The 22,842-nt window shown below is 39.2% G+C and overlaps 2 protein-coding genes across 6 annotated transcripts; both read right to left on the reverse strand.

The window, feature by feature from the left end:
- Positions 1 to 7: 7 nt before the first annotated feature.
- Positions 8 to 14,525, reverse strand: LOC107594254 (aftiphilin-like). Of its 5 annotated transcripts, none has more exons than XM_016284216.1 (10): positions 14,313 to 14,525; positions 8,996 to 10,543; positions 8,021 to 8,175; positions 7,776 to 7,902; positions 7,586 to 7,642; positions 7,319 to 7,459; positions 5,343 to 5,403; positions 4,935 to 5,018; positions 4,645 to 4,768; positions 8 to 1,513 (listed from the first exon to the last, which is right to left on the reverse strand). In XM_016284216.1, exons 2-10 carry the CDS (start codon positions 10,505 to 10,507, stop codon positions 1,366 to 1,368), a joined length of 2,409 nt encoding a protein of 802 aa, XP_016139702.1. In that variant the 5' UTR covers positions 10,508 to 10,543; positions 14,313 to 14,525; the 3' UTR covers positions 8 to 1,365. The 5 variants fall into 5 exon arrangements, with proteins under 5 accessions (XP_016139702.1, XP_016139704.1, XP_016139703.1 ...); XM_016284218.1 differs by having other exon boundaries at positions 7,337 to 7,459; positions 14,313 to 14,523; XM_016284217.1 differs by having other exon boundaries at positions 8 to 1,510; positions 14,313 to 14,522.
- Positions 14,526 to 16,657: 2,132 nt separating this feature from the next.
- Positions 16,658 to 20,643, reverse strand: LOC107594257 (lectin, galactoside-binding-like a). Its single transcript, XM_016284223.1, has 5 exons — positions 20,475 to 20,643; positions 19,187 to 19,261; positions 19,022 to 19,110; positions 18,592 to 18,754; positions 16,658 to 17,610 (listed from the first exon to the last, which is right to left on the reverse strand). Exons 1-5 carry the CDS (start codon positions 20,505 to 20,507, stop codon positions 17,467 to 17,469), a joined length of 504 nt encoding a protein of 167 aa, XP_016139709.1. The 5' UTR covers positions 20,508 to 20,643; the 3' UTR covers positions 16,658 to 17,466.
- Between the last annotated feature and the right edge of the window lie 2,199 nt (positions 20,644 to 22,842).

Consider the following 22,842-nt stretch of genomic DNA (forward strand, 5'->3'; position numbering starts at 1 on the left):
AACATGATTTCACGCCAAAACAGCATTTTCTCTTAAATTATTTTAATTTCTTGTGTACACTTAAAGAAAATTTACACTCGTTTTTTTTGTTGTTTTGTTTTTCAAAGAACCCAGGCATGCGCGATTGACCTCGGTACAGGCTCTTTAGAGATATCATTCATCTGTATGAGTTTTCCATAGGAATTTTCCCATAACAATTTTTACATGTTCCATAGTTTGACTGTACACAGTCCGAAGCCACAGTTAACTATGTAAGCAGTTCTTCTGTATATCTTTACAATGTGCAAAATCCTCCAGGAGACAGAATAAACAGTGACACAACTGGGAGAAAAAAAGCCAAAAGATGAGAAAACTCGTTTCTGGCGAACACTTCCCATCATGCACTCCTGGCGTACAGGACCGCAGTGACGGCAGACGTCCTCCAAAAGAGTCGCTTAAGATTTATCCGATTAAATAAAACACAGATACAGCATGACCAAAAACACAATGATAACAGGGAAATGAGCAAAACGATACAGCAGATATTGGTCCCTTATTCTCGATACACCTATTTATGTATATATTCAAGTTAATCATTCAACAATTCCTTCACTACATTATAGTCCAAAGCCAGTGGTTTCAACTTACATTAAAAAAAACTAAATAAGAACCGAAAAACATGAGCAGCTAAAGTTATAGTTTCATTAGTTGTCGATGGACTCATCTAGTGTTAGTGTGGAAAGCGAGTTAATTGTTCAACTATTTGCACAACAAAAGGATAAAGTGTTCACTAACGCCTGTGCGAAATCAAATAACCTAAAACCTACAAGTAACAACAATATTGATTGTAATGTAATAGCCAAACCGATTAAAAACTAAAGCCTTTGTTACGCAAAATCGAAAGAATATTCTGCAGGCGGTTTGGTTTCAAGTCAATATAACTACGCATTTATATATCTGAATACAAATCGGATCATTCAATTGTGCCATTGAAGGACGTTTGAGCCAGTGTTTCATAAAAACAACCTGAAAATAACAAAGTGCCTCTTTCTCTCTCATACGCACTAACTTAGATGTGAAGAATACTCGAAAGGAAATCGTCCCTGATTATATACAGATACACACAAACTCTTTTCCCACTGTCATTTTAACAGTTAAAATGATCTAGTCTTTTCTCCTCTACAGCGTTTGATCATTAGCTGATTATTTCATCCACTCTCTCGTATGTTGGACAATGTATATGAACTTAAAAACGCCCGGGAATACGATACACGGGAGCTAGAAAACCAAAAGTCTGAAATTAAAATCATAACTCTCAGTATCGTGACAATTGGAAAGCGATACACAGAGAAGGAGAGGTGATACGGCGCGGAGGAGAGGACCGTGTCAGTCGGGCGAGGAGGAGGGGAGGAGAGGAGTCAGCGTGGAGGGGAACATGAGGACTTTAGCCTGCATGAACGACAGATCCGGCAGACCTGAGATCACTCGCCGAGCCTCTTCACTCAGATTCTCCTCCTTCTGCACAGGCTTTCTGCTGAGAGAGATCAGAGAGAGAGAGAGATCAGACACCAGAGAAAGAGATCACATTACAGAGAAACATTTAAAACAGATCACACCGTTTAGAGAGAGATCAGACAGATCACAAGAAGAGATCGGACAGAATAGATGTCGATCAGGCAGATCACAGAAACAGATCAGACAGAACAGAGAAAGAGATCAGAGAATAGGAGACAAGATCAGAAAAAGAGATCAGACAGAACAGACATAGATCAGAGAAAGATATAGAGCGAGAGATCAGAACAAGAGATGAGACAGATCCGAGAAAAATACCAGAACAAGAGATCAGACATAGATCAGACAGATCAGAGAAAGATATCAGACAGATCACAGAAACAGATCAGAACAAGAGAACAGAAAGAGAGACATATCAGATCAGAACAAGAGAACAGACAGAATTGACAGATCAGATAGATCTGAGAAAGACATCAGACTGATCACAGAAAGAGATCAGACAAAATAAACAGAGATCAGAGAACAGGAGACATATCAGATCAGAACAAGAGATCAGACAGATCAGAGAATAAGGGTGCTTTGACACTAGCACTTTTGGTGTGCACCCGGGTTTAATTGACGTCAGAGTTCGGTTCGTTTGGATGACGTGAACGCTGTCTTCCGAACTCGGGTGCGCACCCGCGAACCGTACCAGAGTCCGCTTAAAAAGGGTGGTCTGGGGTACGGTTCACTGCTGATGTGAACCAATCGTACCAGAGCATTTGCAGTGCATTCGTAAGGCAGATGTAAGTGGCGTTATGTACTGAAGCTTTGGAAACAAAACCAACGGTTCAAAAACATAAATATAAAATTGAAGAGAGCAATGCTACACATTTTGCCATCTTCTCCTGCACCATCGTTACTAAGCAACGGGCTAAACAGCTGCTGGCCTGATGACGCAAACGAACCGCGGTTCGGACCCAAATAATATAATATGAGCACAGTCCAGCGGGGGCAGGGGGAGGGGGAGCAATCGAACTCGGGTTCAGACCAAGCAATCGAACCAAGTGTGAAAGCACTCTAAGAGGCATATCAGTTCAGACATATCATAAATCAGACAGATCAGAGAAAGAGATCATACAGACAGAAAGACCAGAGAAAGAGAGACATCAGATCAGAACAAGAAATCATACAGATCAGAGAGAACAGATAGATCAGACCAGATATTAGACAGATCAGATTAGACAAAGATCAGACAGCTCAGATCAAACAGAACAGGCTCAGATCAAACAGAACAGACACAGATCAGAGAAAGGTATCAGCGAACAGTCAGATAAAACTGATCAGAAAAACATCAGACAGAGAACTTCAGAGCAGCTTTTCTACATAATGATTTTCTGGTGTTGTTTTTTTTGTATTACTTTAGTGACAAAACATCCTAAATCGGCAGCTACCACAGTTTACAACATCTCTTTCTTGATTTATTATTTGATCAGACTTAGATAAGTTGGATTAAAAATGCAAAATAAGCGTATTTTCCAAGGGTAATGACTAGACGCCAATCATTAAATTAACTAACAAACAGTATGAGTGGCACTACAGAGGTAGATATGTACTAATAAAAGTTTCAAACAGTAGTAAGCTGCAATGTCATCACATCCAGTTCTAAACATGTTTATTTTGCATTTTTATTCAATTTTGTGTAAAAACATCTAGCCTTTGTCAGTCGGATCATATGTGACCCTGGAGCATGAAACCAGTCTTAAAGGTTCCATATTTTACACCTTTCTGGAGTTTTATTTTAGGTTTTGATGTCCTTAAGAATATATATTTGCGGTATAAGTACCAAAACCCATCTCAATCTATTTTTACAGCTCCTCTCTCAGGAGCTCTGCTGAGAACAGGTCCAGTCTGGCCTGTCTAATTAATATTCATGAGCCTCTCTTCTGATTGGCCTGTTGTTTTCTGAGTGACGCACGGCCAGGCCAACCACAGGTAACTAGGGTCAGCCGACGTCACAGCGCTAGCTGGAGGCAGCAAAACAAAGAGGAAACTGGAGGCGGCCCATTCAAACCAGCGCAGATTCGGCTACATAAGGAGCTTAAAATATCATCTTGTTGTGATGTTGGGTGCCAGAATCGATGTAATACAGCCTCAAATTAGAAATTTGATCATATTGCCAGACAAAAAAACAACGACAGCTGTGGTTAAACGCGATAAAACGAGCAGACTGGACAGAAACACACTGCACACTTCTTATCAGAAAAGGTTCAATAAAGTATTGTTTTTTGTCACCTCATAGAAACAATCCTGTCAGATCGAGTGTAACGTTACAGGTCGGCCGATCTGGTTTCGTGGTTAGAGTTAACCTTTGCGACATATTTCCGCAATGTTGTCTGGGGGTTTGGCAAAAGGAGAGTGGGACTGTGGGCGGTGCTCGGGGTGGTGACTGAAGACGGTGACTGTGTAGTTCCGACGTCAACTTTTTACGGAAGTCACAACGGTTCGTAAAAAATCACAGCTACTTTATGCAGGCTATGTGCATTTTACTGTGGACTGACTGTTTTGAAACTTATATGGTAGTTACATAGCACCTAGACCTCAGTTATCATGAAAAAAGCCAGGATATTTCAGTTTTGAAATTCAAGTCGCTGGGGTATATTTGTAGCAATAGTCAAAAATACATTGTATGGGTCAAAATTGATTTTTCTTTTATGCCAAAAATCATTAGGATATTAAGTAAAGATCATGTTCCATGAAGATATTTTGTAAATTTCCTACTGTAAATATATCTAAACTTAATTTTTGATCAGTAATATGCATTGCTAAGAACTTCATTTGGACAACTTTAAAGGTGATTTTTCTCAATATTTTGATTTTTTTGCACCCTCAGATTCCAGATTTTCATTGAATAGTTGTATCTCGCCCAAATATTGTCCTATCCTAACAAATCCTAACTATCCATACATCAATGGAAAGCTTATTTATTCAGCTTTCAGATGATGTATAAATCTCAATTTCGAAAAATGTACCCTTATGACTGGTTTTGTGGTCCAGGGTCACATGTAATGAGTGCAAGCCTACAGAAAAACCTGCTGTTCTGCATCAGGAACTGTTGTGTGGCTCCTCCTGGTGGCCCAGCAGCAGTGCTGTGAATGAGTGAGGCTCACTGACCTGGTGGAGGTGCTGGTCTTCTCGACGGTCGACATGAGGCGAGCGAACGCATCCACGACTCTACTGCTGCCTCCGCTGACGTCCAGCTTCGCTTGGGTCAACTCGTACAGCTCCGGATCCACGCCTGCACACCATCACATGCATATCAGCACTCTTTTGTGATATGCCAGCGTATGTACACATGCAACAACGATCGTGTAATTGCACGGTTAAAGATAGAGATGCAAATAGAGCAGAAATCACGAACACCCAGACAGCTTTGGTGTTAAACTGGAAATGCTTCAGCAAACCTGGTATGGAGGTGGCCGTGCCAGAGGGCAACTCATCCACAGGGCCGAAAAAATCGAGGTTGAGCAGAGACGAGCCTCCACTCGCTTCAGAACGAGGGATGGTGAAAGAGGAGAGAAGGGTTACGGACAGAGAGAAAGAGAACACGGGAAAGCAGAAGTTGACATGCTCAGATCTGGATTAGTGATGAAAACTACGTGACTGGATTAGTGCTGGTTTCTGTTAGCGAGAAGCATGAAGAGTACACGAACATCCAACATGAGACTGTTGCTGTACAGCTGTTAATCAAGCGTTTCGTTTTTAAGACACAAGGCACATTTCCATATGTTCCAGAAGGAGAAAAGCTTGTTTCTCGCTTCTTCTCTGTGATGTTCCTCCCTCAAAGTGAGAGAAACAATCGATCGTCTTACCATCCAGAGGGTTTGTAAGGCCACTGCTGCTCCAGTCAAACTGAACGGGAGGAAGAGACTCCTGACGACAGAAAAAGAATCAGAATCAGAATCAGAATCAGAAAGAGCTTTATTGCCAAGTATGTTTGCACATACAAGGAATTTGTTATAGTGTCACAAGAGACCCGATGTCATGTAAGTAATGCAAAATAATAACAATAAAACATCTTTATTAAGAGAAGTCTATTTAGTTCTATTTCTTTAAGTTCTATTTAGTTATCTGTCTGATATTTTTATTTTTTAAATGTGCGAAACTAGGTTTATTACTTATTAAGGGTTATTTATAACTTATTAAGGGTTATTACCCTTAGAAATACTGTTGTAACTTTGTAAGTCTGATCAAATAAGTCAAGAAAGGGATGTTATAAACTGTGGTAACTACTGATTTAGGATGTTTTGTCACAAAAAATTAATACAAATAATAAACCTTTATAGAGAAAAGCAGATCTAAAGTTAAAGTTCTGATGTTTTTCGCATCAATCTTAGCTAACTGACAAAAAGACCAAAGGTTGTGCTTCAAATAATAATTATCCATCGCTTTGTCAGACTGGCATGTTAAATGACCATCATAGTCTATTTTTACCCATCATTCTTGTTTTTATTTTTCCCAATTATTTACACACACACACACACACACACATATACATATATATATATATATATATATATATATATATATATATATATATAAAAAATTTAATCAAATTTGCATATGTAGATTTCATGTGGTCTTGCTATGGTTAAAATTATGATAAATCAAAAATGACAATTCATAACCCAGGATAAAATTGTGTTATTCATACATTAGTTGCAAATACTTCGACGTATATTATTTCAGTTGTAGTCTATGTTTACATTTATAATAATCATTAACTGGCCTTTTGATACAAGCAATCCAGCAGTTGAGATTTGCTATGTAGTTTATATTGCTTTACGTGAATCTATTGTATGTTTTAGGGCTGTCAATTTTTTTTTCGAATTTCGAATATTCGTCGAATTTAAAATAAAAATCCACATTCAAATGCAAAAACGTTGTGCTTTTAAATTAATGCTTTTGTTAACCTATCCAGTTGAAGCCACTAGATGCGGCGCTGCAACGTTGTTCATTCAAAATATTGCGGAAAAAGAGAACATCAATGCGGAGATGGTGTGGTTTACGTCAAAACCGAAACCAAGCCGTTCACATAAAATGCATATTTATCACATTTTCTAGAGGGACATCTATCACTGTCGCACTCGTGTCTCGCACAAGAGCCGCATGGTTAGAAAGCCATGTAAAATTAATGCAACTTTTTAAAAACATCTCAAGTCTCAAGACTTTATGGTGGTTTTTCCCCATCCTACCCGCATCTCAACTTCACTTTAAATGAAGAAAGTACTCTTTGTGATTGGTTTTTGGTCCTTTGTATTAAACTATACATACATTCATTTAAGCAACTTTATTAATTATATATAGTTTATAAACATTATTTTAAATACTATGCACTTTTTTCAAAGATAGTCGTTATTATTTTATTATGCTTTGAAGAAACGTGCGTAATATTTTGTACGATGCACCCTCTTGTGGCCTCATGGTGTGATTGGTTTTTGGTCCTTTGTATTAAGCTATACATACATGCACGATGCTATTTTGTTTCTAATTGTTTAAGCAACTTTAAGTATATAAGGTTTATAAACATTATTTTAAACACTATGCACTTTTTTCAAAGAACCACGTTCATATTCGTGCGATTTTTTGCCCAGCTCGTCAGTGAACAACGGCTCTGTGTAGTTAATGCTGCTCAATGTGAAAGCACGTAGGTGATGGAGATTTACCGCTGATTACAGAACTGGCTTTCTGACAAGATGCGCATTAAATATCGCATGCGATTTATCGTGCAGCCCTACTATATACCCAATGTTATATGTAGAGCTGTGTGATATGTGTACTATTTTACCAGGTGAAGGTTATTGACCTGGGCGGTGTCAGGTGGACAGGTGTTCAGCTCCGTGGCGACTGAAGGAGATTGTGCTATTGAGGCGATCATTTCAGCGGCAGAGACGGGCTTCACCGGCTCTTTCGTGGGTTCCAGCATCCCCTGCAGACCGACAGTTGTCAAAGATGATTGATTAAACACACATGAACTCGAGAGGACGTCTAAAATAAACCAGCGTCCATCATTTCTCACACACACACAGTTCGCCTAAAGCTGGGCTCCACTCACCAGACTGGCAGCATACATTGGCACAATTACAGGCTGCTTTTTATGGCCCGTGAACAGCTGAGGAGAAAGAGACAAAAAAAAAAAGAGGAGAGGGAAAGTTAAAGAGAAATCAGTTACAATTTCAGGAAGAACTCCGTTTCTTATATACATGACTTGAACGAATTCCATGTTTTCCCAAAACCAAACTCACAATATTTCTGGTGTCGATACCAAGGGAGCAGAGCAGTGCTTTATTGGTATGAGAGCCGCCCCACTGGTACCGGAGGCCATAGGCATTATTAACATCCTGCAGCTGCTGCCAAACGTCCCGCAGTGCCCTACAGGACCCGCAGGAGGAGACAGAGAGCGTTTCATTGACCACAGAACAATCAAGATGACTTAATTGAGATATTTGGACCCTTGCAGCACTAAGCAAATAAACCTGTAGCTCCTCACCCATTGGTTGTCCCTCTGTCAGCATCTTCCTGTTGTGATGTGTCAGGAGGTTTGAGGAAGGTGTTAAGCGTGGTCACCTCGTCCTCCACCTGAGGAGCGAGAACCAGCTCGAAACTGGCCTGGAAAATCTTCTCCAAACGGCTGACCAGTGCAGACTTAGTAAACCAGAGAAAGAGAGAAGACAATTGTGTTGCTCAGTAAAAAGAGTGTTCTGAATAGAGGATCAAAAGACATTTATAATGTTACAAAAGATTTTATATTTCAAATAAATGCTGTTCTTTTGAATTTTATATTCATCAAAAATCCTGAACAAAAAAAATCATGGTTTCCACAAAAATATGAAGCAGCACAATTGTTTTCAACACTGATAATAATAAATGTTTCTTGAGCAGCAAATCAGCATATTAGAATGATTTCTGAAGGATCATGCGACTCTGAAGAGTAATGATGCTGAAAATTCAGCTTTGATCACAGGAATAAATTACATTTTAAAATATATCCAAACAGAGCATAGTTATTTAAAATTGTAATAATATTTCACATTTCACAATATTAGTATTTTTGGTCAAATAAATGCAGCCTTGGTGAGCAGAAAATACTTTTAAAACTTTTAAAGGTGTAATTTTATTACATATAAGTGTTGGTGAAAATAGCCCAGAGCAAACAGCCTTGATGCTTGTATCTTGATGCTTGTTAGAGTAAAAAATGGTGTGTTGCTGGTTTTAGCATATGCTTTGTTTAGACCTAATAACTTGTGTATTGAAATGAATGAAATAGAGACTTTTGTTTGTGCTCAATCAATCGTGCAGACAGAGTAAACCATACGGTGCAGGTACATTCCTCAATCTGATTTAATTTCCTGCAGACGTCCGTGCCAATTTCACCATTTAGGACAACAAAATGAAGAACAGAATGGGCAAAGTAAAAACAGTAAATATAAACCATCAAACAGGTATTTTAAGGAATCAGACCTACCGTTGAACTTTTGCGCTCCTCCGCAACAGTAGGGGGTGCTGTAGCTGGCTGGTTTTCATGCCAATCATCTCCGCTCTTTTCAATACCCGCTGCATCCTGTTCCTGCCCGAACGTTGCCCACGATTCCCCTCCATTCTGGCTCTGATCCGGCTCAGAGAAAGCCTGCCATCCTTCGTTATCGCCGGCATCGCCCACCTGTGCAGAGCTGAAATCCGCAAAACTGTCACTTCCAGGAAAGTCCGCAAACGGCGTTGTCTCCTCACCTGCCAAAGCTGTTTTACTAGGTTCTTCTGATGTGTCAAATTCGCCAAATTCATCGTCTTCGGCCTCCACCGGGGCACTCAGAGCCGGTTCGTTCTGAGAGACCCCCTGCTGGTCAAAATCAGCAAATCCAGTCGTGCTAAACGAGCTGGCATCTCCAAAGTCACCAAAATCCTCATCGTCGTCCTCGGCCAGCTGGCTGTGGTCGGCCGGAGTGGCCATCTCCTCCTGAAGCGGAGGCGAGGGTACGGATCCCGTCGTGCTAAAGTCACCGAATTCTTCAAGCGCGTCTGTTGATAGCGGCCGACCAAAGGAAGTCTCAGTTTCCGTCTCCGTTTCTAAAGTCTCATTCTCTGAGCCTTTCTCATCTGATTGTTCACTACTAGATTTATCCCCATTAGAGTCGGGCGACACCCTGTTATCACCGGTTTCGCTAAAAGTGACACCATTAAGGGCTAGCGGTTGCACTGTGCTAACGACTTCAGTAATAACAGCTTCTAACTCCCTTTGATCTAAATCCGAGCCTTCATGGAAAGACCAGTCCCCGTTGCTGAGACTTTCAAAGTTTTCCGAAGGGAATCCAAATCTTGTGATTCTTGAGTCCCTGCTGTCGTCTCCTAAACTAGCTCCTTGCACTTCAACGCTGTCGCTAACATCATGTGGTGGTCTGTACCCTTGATTCAAATGTTCCCAGTCTGTATCTGAAGGCTGGTTGTGTTCAGCATTTGAAAAAGCAGAGAAATCAGCAAAATCATCTGTACTGACATCAAATTCGTTGGTTTTGTGTGACATAGGCGGGCTTCCACCTTGGTCTAATGTTGCAAACCCGTTCGTGAGCACTTCAACAGTGCCATTGCGGTCAGTGGCATCGCTGTCAGTCCGAGACCCCGTTGCGAACTCCAGGGATGTGATGCGAGGTTGGTGCTCGCTGGACTTTTTGAGTTCCTCTACGCTAACCGTTCTGCCATTGGGCGTGCCGGTCTGGCCAGAGCCAGGCATCACGCCGTTAGCTTTCGTAGACCCTGCTGGTTGAGCGGAGAGTCCCATGATCCTTCCATTGCTCAGTAGCTCCGGTGGCGAGGTGGCGTTCAAAGCCCGAGACTGGTTGAACGTGGTGGGCGTGTCGAACTCCGAGAAGCTGGTGCTGTTTGGGACGCCGGTGAAGTCGCTGAATTCGTCGTCATCTTCCTCGTTGCCGTCCTCCATCGGGGGTGGAGAGGAGGAGTACATGCGTATCACGTCAGGCTCCATGGGGCCTTGAGCAGAAACACAGCCAAGAGCTCACACCTGTGGCAAAGCAATGTACTTTAGATCAGCATCATGAAAATAACTAACAAAACATTTAAGTACAAATAGAAGGCAATATATTCTCAGGGCCTTTAATCTAATCTTATGGATCAATATTTTCCAAGTAGACACTGGCAAAAGTTTTAGGAAAACTAGATTTGTGATTGTTTGAGAAAACATTTTCTTTTCCAGGCAGAAGAAATGCGATGCATGAACAATCAAAATAAAACCGAAATTGTAACATGGCTTAGAGCGATTACTGTAAATGGCAAAATATATGATTCAATTAAATAAATACATGTGCTGCATGTTTCAGTGTGAAAGCGGCGAAATAAAAGCTTGATTGTTTAACGTGAATGAAGACAGACATAAATATTAGTATCATAATTAGTTACACAGTTATACTGTAAAATAAAATAATTATTATATTTTTCTTAAATGCTATTTTTTACTTTACAGTAAAATCCTACAATAGTAATAGTTATTATTATTTCGATTGGTATTTTTATTTAGTAATAATAATAATAAAAATGATCATTGTTATAGTCATATTAATATATAATCACAAATGTTTTTTTAAGTCACATTTTAAAATGATCAGAAAAGTTTCAATTACATTTTTTTCCCCAAATCGTGCAGCCCTCAGGATTAGTCCAAAACTGTAATTAGATTTAATGTGAAATGCAAAGGATCGTTTGGAAATGATTTCTGACACAGAAGCAGGAAATCAGCTCTTCTGCAACGCTGCATGTTTTAATCGCAACAGTGAGAACAGCAGGGAGTCGCTGCATTATCACTCATGCTTCCTCTTTAGTGATCTTAAGCCTCGTTTTTCTACATCAGCATCGTCCTACGTCTAATTACTGGTATTTGCAAAGGCAAGCAACACTATTCCTATTGCTCTACATAAGTGTCAATGCTTTTAACCCTAAATATTAAACTAGTGAGCAAATCATCGCACCATTTGTGCTTCAGTACCTCACATCATGCAGCTTTTGAGGAGACATCAATAAATATTCTTAATCTTGACATCAATAAATAAGATGTATGCTTATTTTCTTTATACAAACCACTGATGACCATTGCAATACCACTAAACAATCGCCCTCTGTTAGCAGCAGCGCTCATTACGATAGTGCTCAAGGGCCTATTAGAGGAACAGGTTCTTGTTGTCCAACTCAAATCAAATCACGAGAGGGAAAACAAGACAGACTGCCTTCAAATCGGACGCTAATTAAGTGCTAATGTGAGAAGTGGTGACTTAAGTGGAGCAGGGAAACCAGATCAATCTGGAAAGTCATCGCCGGGAATAAACCACAAGAATTCAGACACTGATTGAATGCAATAATTTGCAAAGGAGAGCACAAGCTCAAAACAAATAAAACAGGGCTTTTAAATGGTCTATTGTATCGCGCTGGGAGCTTCGGCAGTGCTGTTTGCTCAAAGCAGGGTCACACAATGACAGTGACACTTGTGAAAACAGCAAGATCTTTGCCAAACCACAATTAACCTTCACACCGCTTAAGTGACCTATGTCTTACTGACATCTTATTAGTGCTGGGTGGTATACCGGTTCATACCGAATACCGGTTTATATTTTTGTTATGATATGAATTTTGAAAATACCGCAATACGGTATTTAAGTATGTCACTTAAACAACGCTGGGAACGTGACACTGTTTGAAAGGGGTCCTTTTTCACTGTTGCACTGTGGTGAGCGAACAGCTGTATGTGTTACTAAGCGTGAAAGTTCAGAAACTGAAGCTGTAGAAGTAATAGAACGTGATGACACAGAAGAACTCATCCACAATATCCACATCGGCCTCCACAAATATCCACCGCCCCCTGCCATCAGCTCCCGCGTCTCACACACACACACACACACACACGAGCGCGACTTTAGCACTAGATTTAGCAACTTTCAGACCCTTTTAGCGGCTTTCTTCCATAGAATATTCATACTGACAAACCTAGCGACTTTTTTGGATAAACCTTATCTATGGTTCAGCTGGAAGATTTCTCCAGTGCTGTCCCGCGAACGCGAGGTCTGACTTTCCCGGAGAAGTGTCGCCTCTCTCGGCGTCTGTTCTGTGCAGTGAGCGGCAGAGAAGCACCGCAGCCGACTCGTCAATAAATGAGTACAAAACAGCGTTTCCAAGCACCTGTCGCTTACTGATTGTTTGGAATTATAAATATGAGCGTAGTTCGTCTGTTAATATCACATGCACTTTTTTGTTTGTTGTTTTTTTTAGTTTGTTACTCAGACGCAGGCAGTGCGCTGCATGAGACAAAAAAGTAATCTAGCCAAAACAACCGCATAGTGTAGACGCATGTTGTATAACACATCTTTAGTGTAGATGCATGTTGATTTTATCAGACGATGCCGCGATTGAGTGACTCCTGGTTAACACGTATTAAAAGGGGTCGTGTTTAGTCACTGTTTAGTGTGGTATTTTTTAACAATATTCACTCATCATGACAGTAATATAGGGCATTCTAAGTCAATATGTTGCAGTATTTCCTCTCAATCCGTAGAAAATATGGTTAACACCCAGTCATGCATGAAAAAAAATACACCGTCATGTACCGTGAAACCGGTGTAATTTTGAAAAATACCGTGATATCAATTTTTGGTCATACCGCCCAGCACTACATCTTATAGCACAAATACAAAACAATTTTGCTATCAGAAAGCATAAACAGATTTCCAAATTACTTATTTACCGATTTATTTTACTGTGAATTAAAAATGTGTCACGCAATACACAACTTCATAAATTAGATCGGATTGACAGTAATGCTCAACTTTCCTACAAGAATAAAACCTTTTAAAAGGGATATAAACAGCTGATATAAACAATCATAACTGTGTATTATTTTATGATTGTTATAAAACTGCTCCTTTTAAAAACAGGACGATTAAAATTGTGCTAAACTACAATCTGCACCATTTTAACGACCCGAGATTTCTATAATCTAGCACAAACACAGAACTATTTTATCTTAAACACAAAAATGTAATTATTTTACTCTTTTCGTTTATGTTATTGTGAATTAAAAATGTGATACTCTTATTTTCTTATGAGGAGGACACACTACATATGTAAATATCATATTAAATATAATTATAATAATATAATATAATAATTAAATATTCATATTACTCATATCAAAACTGTTATGTAGTAACATAACTCATCTGGGGTACATAAGCAGCATTGTTTCTAAACTAAATGACAGTATTTAAATGCATAAGACACACTTTAGGAGTAAAGTTATTAAATCAATTATCTTATTTTAATATCACAGCTGTTAAGAAACACCAGGCCTTCAGCACATAAACTAATCCAACTACTCGTTATAACTATATAAACCTGACGAGGAGATTAGTTTAGCCTAAACTATGCTTATCCTAGATTAAATCTGGATTAAATTGAATTACTGACATTTAGTCATTCGGACAAAATCAAATCGGTTTTGGGAATGTTTACATCACGGCTAGCTGCTAGCCGTTAGCCTGACCACAGCAGTGCAATTACACCCGACAGCATAAAATACGGTGTTTTAATCAGTCAAGCTGAGCTGCTTCTGTCTAAACAATGACATGCAGTTGCCATAAGAGTCGTGTTAGTGTTTCACGAGTGATTCAGAAGAGCAAACTCGACCTGTTAGCATCCGAGCTCAGCGTAGCTTCAGAACCCATTGATTAACACGGGCGATGCTAACGGCTAACGGCTAGCAGTCGCGCAGCTGTCAGTCCTCATCTTACCTCACGAGTCCGGGGTGATGTGTCGCATCCTCACGAGCGCATCCCGCGCACCGGCGGCGACCATCTGGAGCATCTCCCGGACACAACGGCACGGCACGGCGCCGGTGAGATCCCGCTCTCGCTGTCCGTCTGTGTGTGTGTGTGTGTGTGTGAGCGAGCGGATCCTGCGCGAGTCTTTTTCCGATTATTACCCAGCATGCATCCTGCGCTGGTGTGGCACTTCTGGACTCTCATGCTGATTGGGTGAGGCCAACTAAACTAAACCCAGCACTCAGATATGATCAGCCTCATGTGAGCAAAAAGGCTGCTACGTATCTTTATTCACAAAGACGCAGTGTCTACTGTGAGAAAATAATATTATAAAGATGTGTAAAATTGATCATTTTTCTACTCACTATACTACTGTACTATTCTATGTGCTATAAAAAATATTAATATATTAATGGCATTTTTAAATGTATATGCTTTTTTTTTTTTTTTTTTTTTTTTGTCAGTTATTGAGTAATTTATTCTTTTTAATTCATATTAAATTAATTCATCTTACTTTTTATTTATTTATTCATTTTATTTAATTTTTACACTGCTTTGCCTAAAGACCCCATTTCTACTGCGAAAAGATAACATTATAAAATCAAATTTAATCTGGAACATTTCTATTAAAATAGATTAAGTTTTTTACTATTAGCATATAGTACTTTACTGTTCCATGTATTATCTATTTGTTTATTTTAATGTCATTTTTACATATATTTCTTTTAATCTATTTTTCTTTTAGTTCATTTATTTGTTTGATTCAATTCTACTTATTTTTTAATTGATTTTAATCTAATTTTATTCTACTATTTATTAATCTCTATTTATTGTTTTAATCTACTTTTAAAAATCTATTTAAATTTTACACTGCTTTGCCTAAAGACCCCATTTACACTGTGAAAAGATAACATTATAAAATTGAATTTAATCTGGACAATATCAAGTTTCTATTAAAATTTTAAAAAAAAAAGTTTTACTATTAGCATAGTACTTTACTGTTCCATGTATTATTTATTTGTTTATTTTAATGTCATTTTTACATCTATTTTTTTATTTTATTTTAGTTAGGTAGTTAATTTATTTGTTTTATTCAGTTCTTATTTTATCTCATTTTATTCTACTATTTATTATTTAATCTCTTTATTTATTGTTTTAATCTACTTTCCAAAATCTATTTTAATTTTGCACTGCTTTGCCTAAAGACCCCATTTATATATTATAAATATGAATTAAGTTGAATTAAGCTTACATTGTTGTTTTATACTTTCTATAGAACTGTGTTGTTATTTGTATTATTTATTTGTTATTTCTATCTATCTATTGTTAGTCTGTAACATGCAGTACAATTAAGAAACAGCTCTACTATAATAGACGTAATCATCAGGAAGCAGAGCAGAGATAAGAAAGCCAACAGGAAAACCGAAGGCAATACGCAGGAAGACCACAAGCACAAAATTAAAACCATCCAGAATGGAGGAGAAAGTTTCAAGTAACAGGAAAGCATTACACCAGTCAGTTGCATGTTTGAAATATCTTTCTGTATATACCAAAAACCAAACCTCAGCATAACTAAACTTAAGAACATGTTATACTATATTGGTCAATAGTGTGTGTGGCCCTGCTGCAATCAGCCATCACCACTGACAATACAATATCATTCATTAGAAGCCTTTATTAATCAGGAAAAATGTGTGTACAATCAAGACACACCGTGTGCTCAGAGACAATAAATACACAAAAAGCACTGGAATGCAATGATGTTCTCCCTGATTTTATGCTGGTCTCAAGTATCAAGTATCATCAGCGGTTCATCACATCATCTCGTTAACACAGCTAATCATAAAATGCATTGCTTTTAAGTATGTTTAGGTGCTTGTCAATGGAATTACAATGGAAAGATCACTATTGCTGCAACTCTCACAGCACCGTTTAGTTTATAAACGCGTATTTAGGAAGTAAATGAACCTTAAAATAAATTAATAAATTCTGGCAGTACGTTCATAAATAGCTATTGACTGAAGCTGTATGCTTTCAAGCGCTCTGTTGTTAGTTCAGCATCTGTATCTGAACTCAGTTTTATCACTATTGACGGCAACATTCATCTTACATTTCTCCAATCTCCACTTTAACGCCGTAAAGTCGACATGAAATCCAAACGGACCGTTTTTGCTTTCTGAATGCATGCTCTTGGTCTTATTGTGATTGACTTAATGGTATGTTTAATATTTTGTCTCATTGCTCTACTGCTGTCACTTACGAGAGTGCTGCAGGGATGACGTATTTTTGTAAGCCAATTTGGTTCATTTTCTTTCTTTTTTTGAATGGGTTTTTGGTTAAATGCCTAAAATAAGATCTGTGTTGAACACAAGCTCAGGATATGTTCACGTTTTAATGCGGTTGCTAACAAGTGGCTCAATGGGCTACAAAGGCTGTCAGGGACTTAAATGTCATCAAGCCAACCAGGTAACTCGTCTACTCACTAGTCGCTTTCACAGCCTCATTGTGCTCTCGTGAACTGTTCCAACTCAAACTTTCAGGGAAATGTTTTTATAGAAAGACTGAAAGAGCTGTATGAATCTTAGTGATGGTGATGTTGAAGTCACACGATTGTATTTAGAATTCAAAATTTATCATAATGAACAAAACGTGTAAAAAATCATAAACATTTGTAGGTCACAGAGCTTATTTTCTGCAATAATCCAAAAGCCAATGGAAAAATCCTATTGGGTTTTTGTCAAAGTACCAGAATGATGCATTGCAAACTTATGGGTTGGACTACAAAAATACGTCACTTAACCAACAGCCACATAGTTATTTAGCCAATCTTCTAGTACTGAACACACACTTTTCGTAATCCTGATGGAAGGAAATCAACGCCACTCTACGTTTTTTCTATTTTAATATCCTGTTGCACTCAAAAAACAAAATCAATGGGTTGCAAATGGTGTTGCCTACAGCGAATTTTGATGCTCATAAAAATAAATGCCTTCTTATAGCTCAAAATGCGGTTTCAAGTTGAGTTCTAGATGATTCTGAAGCGTCCTTCGGTATCGCAGACAGTCTTTAATGCTCAGAACGGATGGGCTGGTGGGGAAGCTGCTTTCATGTGACGCAGCAGACGTCAGTTGAGCTTGGTGATGGTCAGACTGCCGCTGATCTGTATGGTGTCGATGGCCTCCAGCGGCGTCACGCGGTGGTAGAAGTCAATGAGCTGATGGCCGTCCACCAGCACACGGAAGCGCGGGTGCTCACAATGGATCTCAACCTGAACAACAACACAGAGAGAAAACAAACGCCATTAGAAGAGGAGACTCGGCAAATTAATTCAGCTACAACTTCACATTGCATGTTCATGCTCCTGTCTAATATGTGTGTTCCGGCTGTTTTGTAAGGACCATGTGACATAAATGGTTATTTTGCCTGTTTATTTGTTGAATATTCACAAGTCACTCTATAGATTTACATTTAAGCAATTGGCAGACGCTTCTATTTAAATGAATCAACATTGCATTCAAGACGTTGCACAGTGGTGTTCAGTTGGCATGGCCCTAAACCAGCCTAAAATAAACCTATAAAGCCGACTATATCATATTTGATACGCAAAGACTTTTTAAGCAAGTAAAATGCCTTTTAGTGTGATTGTAAAAACGTCCCCCAAGTCAGTATCAAATATGATCATCAGGCTTTTGAGGAACGTTTATTTGTTTATCTCTCAATCATCAATGCAATGCATTGAGTTATATGTTTCAAAACTAAAGAGCTTTGATCATAAAACTAAGCAAGACACATTATTGGAGATATAGAGTGACAAAGATACTTGTATCATTTTTTTGTAAGTATCTGCTATACTGTTATAAAGATCTCATTGATTTACATTACAAGCTATCCGAATTTTATATTACTTTTTGTCCTTATAAACATCAAGAACTGCACCAAATTGCACATTTTTCCTTAGTTTGGGCCCTTTTACTCAATATTTTCCCTATATCATACTATATGAGCCATAAAAGCCTGATGTATCAAATATGATATTCAACAAAAAACGCATGCAAACTTTTAAATGTTGCATCAAATAAAAAGATTTTTACATATGTCAGGGTTTATAGGTTTAACAAGCCCTTATTATCTCCAACAAGTCAACTATTTAGTAGTAGACAGCCAACCATTCAGTTTTGCAAGTGCGTATCCCTACACAACATATGACTTCATTCAGCTGAGTTCAGATGATGGTGATGAAGACACTGACCCTGAAAGGCTGCTCTGCGATGAAGGGGAAGTAGGGTATTGACCTCTCCTCCTCGCCCCAGCTATCAGAAACGCAGGCGTTTCGCAAAATCTCCCGGTCTTCGAACTGTACGCACATATCCAGAGCGACGTCCCCGCAGCCGCACGTCAGACTGATGTCAAAACTGCCCGAGAGAGAGAGAGAGCAGAAACATTCAACATTGAGTCAGCAATGAACCCTAGCAACTGAATGAACCGAAACAACAGAATACAGGAGGTCATCGTCTAGACGCTGCTTTTCTGTCAAACCTCATTCCTAGTTAACTAGCTAGAAGCTTTGATCGCTCAAGTTATACAGATACGATGAAGCACATGACAGCTGTGTCTCTCAGGCTGTGTCCCGCACGTGTGTGAGCACTTACAGGTGTGTGTGTGTGTGTGACATAAGCTACCTGTCCGGATCTGCGTTCACGACGCCCATGATCGTGATTTTCTTCCCCGGCCTCATTCCTCCCCGGATGCCGCCACAGAACGGCACGGCCTGTCAAACACAGCACAGCGTCATGAGACAAAACAACATGCACATACAAACAAAACCCAGTCTGTCAGGTCATTACCAGTTTCTGTTGCTCATCTTTTTGTGGTGACGTACACAGAGGCTCCCCGAAAGAACTGCTCAGATTTCTGTTTCTCTGCAGCGGATAAAGCACACCCAGGAAGTGAGGAGGCAGCCGTTTGTGCAAAAAGCATGCAAATTACACGTATTGATATGATAAACACTGATTCACATACAAATATCCAGCTAAATTGTAATGATACAGAGAACATACAAATGCACAATATCCAAGCTGATTTTGGGTCTGGAGCTGTCAAGCCCCCAAAGGACAAAAAGCACCAAAAATATTGCAAAAGTACCCCATATTAACTATATTCCAAGTCTTCTGAATTTAAACCATTGTTCATTGAAAATGTGTCCATGCTGTTGGACTATTTGTCCAGTCGGCAGGAGACTATCAAGACATCTAACGACCAATGACAATTGACATAACTGAAAACGAACTTGTGTATATGCACCGAATTCGTTCCTCGCATACAATTACTGTGTGGCTTCATAATATAATTTCAATATAGCACATCAGTCGTACGCACCACTTTTTTGTCATGCTTGGAGCTTGACAGCTACGGTCCCTATTCACTTCCATTGCAAGAGAGGTGTCAACCTTCTCCAAAACACCTCTTCTTGTGTTCCACAGAAAGTAAGTTCAGTACATTTATATAGGTTTGGAAAGACATATAATGAAAGTGAATGGAGACTGGAGCTATCAAGCCCCCGGAGGACAAAAAGCACCATAAAAAGATCCTAACAGTACCCCATATCAACTATATCCCAAGTCTTTTGACTCTAAATCATTGCTCATTGAAAATCTGTGCTCTCAAATCTCAGTACGCTTATGCATATTTAAAGTCAGGTAAATATAAAGACATCCAAGAACCCATGACATTTGCCATAACTGAAAACAAACTGTTTATGCACCAAATTTGTTCCTCACACAAAACTACTGTGTCGCTTCATAAGACAATATAGCGCGTGAGTCGTACGCAACCTACTTTCTTTCTCTTTTTTTGCCATGTTTGGAGCTTGACAGCTCCAGTCCCCATTCACTTCCATTGTAAAAGAATTGTTAACGTTCTGCTAAACATCACCTTTCGTGTATCACAGGAGTAAGTAGGTATATATACACATGCGTGGACTGGAAGGACACGAGGGTAAATAAATGATGGCTATTAATTTTTGGTATACTATTCCTTTAAAACATAAATACGTGCGTATTCTCTAGTCAAACTTGTTTCCGTGTGTGTGAAGCAGGACACACGGCTTCCAGTCCCCAGAATGAAAATACTCACAAGTTCCTCTCGGACTGCGCTCAACTCCGCCATCTTCCACGCAGATCCGCCTCGAGAAGCCCGGGCTCGGGTTCGGTTCGGTTCGGTTCGGAATCCAGGACACTGATCCGCTCGGTTCGCATGTATTCTTTCCGGCAGGCAGCGTCCAATCAGCGCGCGCCCAGCAGGTTTTGCATTGTGACGTGGGCAGGATGTTAATCCGAGCGCTTGTTTTAAAATGTAATCAACTCTAATGACTTTAATCTGTGTTTATCGCCCTGCCACTGAGAATAGTTTCTTTTTTCTTTTACGTCATTATATAGTGTTTGAAGCGACTTTTAAAATATCAAGTTAAATATAATATTCTTGCAAACGCTTCAAAAGCTCACAGAAAAATTCCTACATTTGCAAGGTATATCTTGAAAATCAAGGTATGTTAATGCAGTGTATGAAAAAATGGACTGCCATCTAATTAAACTAAAAGAAACATGGTAGCCTACTACTGTATATTTTTGGACATAATGCTATAATGCTGTAAAACTTTTTTTGTTTTTGTTTTTTTGAATGTGCAAAATTTTTTAATTAAAAAAATTATTCTTGGTTATATGAAACTTTTTACATTTTTATGAGTTTGCAAACATTATGGGTTGGCTGGTTTTAGCTGGTCATAGCTGGTTTGCAGGCTGGTTTTCTTTAGCTGGTCAGGCTGGGAGACCAGCTTAAACCATCTAGGACCAGCCAACCAGTATAGGCTGTTTTTTTTTTTCTTTTAAATGTTCTCTGAACAGAAAACAGGAAGTAAGTAACACGTTAAATGGACATCCAGCTAAAACGGCTCCGAAAAAAAGTGTTCTTTCAACAATGTATAAATACGTTTTTTGTGTGTGTGTGCTGATGTTAACAATGTTTTATTTTATTTTATTAATAGCCAGATAACGTTGAACAAGTATTCTATTAACTTTACTGGAAGAATGTTTGTTCATAACTTAGAAAACCTTGCCAGAACGTTAGCCAAACATCTGAGAACGATCCCGGGAAACATTAAAGGGGTCATATGATGCGATTTCAAGTTTTCCTTTCTCTGTGGAGTGTTACGAGCTGTTCGTGAATAGATAAGATCCCTGAAGTTGCAAAGACTAAAGTCTCAAAACCAAAGAGATATTCTTTATCAAAGTTAAGACTCTGCCACGCCCCCCTAAAACGGCTCGTTCTAACACGCCCCCACATACCTACGTCACAATGTGGGAAGATTTGCATAACGCCGCCCAAATGTTCACGCACAGAAAGAAGGTGTAACTTTTATTCTCGCTGTAGTATTGTTGCTGCCGCCGCCATGTCCTGAAGACGCTGTGTGTTTCGTTGTGAAAGCGAAACTACTTTGTTTGGTCTTCCAAAAGAGGACACGACTAGAAATCAGTGGTTAAGTTTGTCATATGACCCCTTTAACTGAGAACTCCACAAAGTCTCTCAATCTATGAAAGAGCAGCTTCTGAGCAATCACCGTTCGATTCTAGACGTGTAGTCATAAACATTTAATAGCCTACATGAATACAGCAGACAGATTCCACATGACCATTAAATATCAGTAAGATGATGAGATATAAATAATGTGAATTTAAACCATCTGTAGACTGGTAATTCCAGCCTACGGTTGCGTAAGAGTGAAATTTGTTAACATAAACTAATTTAGAGAAAAGCCCGAGGAAATGGAAGGAAAGGATTTGCAGACAGACGTTCGTTCCACTGAGCTGTAAAACATTCCACTCTGTAACTCATTTATGCCGACGGAGGACATTGGACTGAACTAAGTGGCATTTCACACAGTGAATTTAAAAAAAAGTCATATTTTGGCCGTTGTGATGTTCACAAGACTGATAAGCTGTCTGTCTAAATCAGGGGTCACCAAACTTGATCCTGGAGGGCCGGTGTCCTGCAGAGTTTACACCCGTCACATATGTTGTGTTGTGAGTTTATATACAGCAGGTGGCAGTATAGAGCAATATTTTAGTTTCTGCATTTACTTTACACCCACTAAAACACCTAATCTATATATCTATCTATCTGTCTCTTTGTCTTTCTGTCTGTCTGTCTGTCTTTCTGTCTGTCTGTCTTTCTGTCTGTCTGTCTGTCTGTCTGTCTGTCTGTCTCTCTGTCTCTCTGTCTGTCTGTCTGTCTCTCTGTCTGTCTATCTGTCTGTCTGTCTCTCTGTCTCTCTGTCTGTCTGTCTGTCTCTCTGTCTCTCTGTCTGTCTGTCTGTCTCTCTGTCTCTCTGTCTGTCTGTCTGTCTCTCTGTCTCTCTGTCTGTCTGTCTGTCTCTCTGTCTCTCTGTCTGTCTGTCTGTCTCTCTGTCTCTCTGTCTGTCTGTCTGTCTCTCTGTCTGTCTATCTCT

Source organism: Sinocyclocheilus grahami, unplaced genomic scaffold (genome assembly GCF_001515645.1).
Source record: "Sinocyclocheilus grahami isolate Dianchi unplaced genomic scaffold, SAMN03320097.WGS_v1.1 scaffold181.1, whole genome shotgun sequence".
In the NCBI taxonomy this organism is placed as follows: domain Eukaryota; kingdom Metazoa; phylum Chordata; class Actinopteri; order Cypriniformes; family Cyprinidae; genus Sinocyclocheilus; species Sinocyclocheilus grahami.

Excerpts from the sequence above, each read along its gene's own strand:
- LOC107594254 (XM_016284216.1), bottom strand. The coding sequence starts at position 10,507 with ATGGAGCCTGACGTGATACGCATGTACTCCTCCTCTCCACCCCCGATG. Across the intron at positions 5,404-7,318 it reads AGGTCAATAACCTTCACCTG|GAGTCTCTTCCTCCCGTTCA; the intron begins GTAAAATAGTAC and ends TTCTGTCGTCAG. Across the intron at positions 1,514-4,644 it reads AAGACCAGCACCTCCACCAG|CAGAAAGCCTGTGCAGAAGG; the intron begins GTCAGTGAGCCT and ends GATCTCTCTCAG.
- LOC107594257 (XM_016284223.1), bottom strand. The coding sequence starts at position 20,507 with ATGGCGGAGTTGAGCGCAGTCCGAGAGGAACTT. Across the intron at positions 19,111-19,186 it reads AAGATGAGCAACAGAAACTG|GCCGTGCCGTTCTGTGGCGG; the intron begins GTAATGACCTGA and ends TGTGTTTGACAG. Across the intron at positions 17,611-18,591 it reads TCGCAGAGCAGCCTTTCAGG|GTTGAGATCCATTGTGAGCA; the intron begins GTCAGTGTCTTC and ends GTTGTTGTTCAG.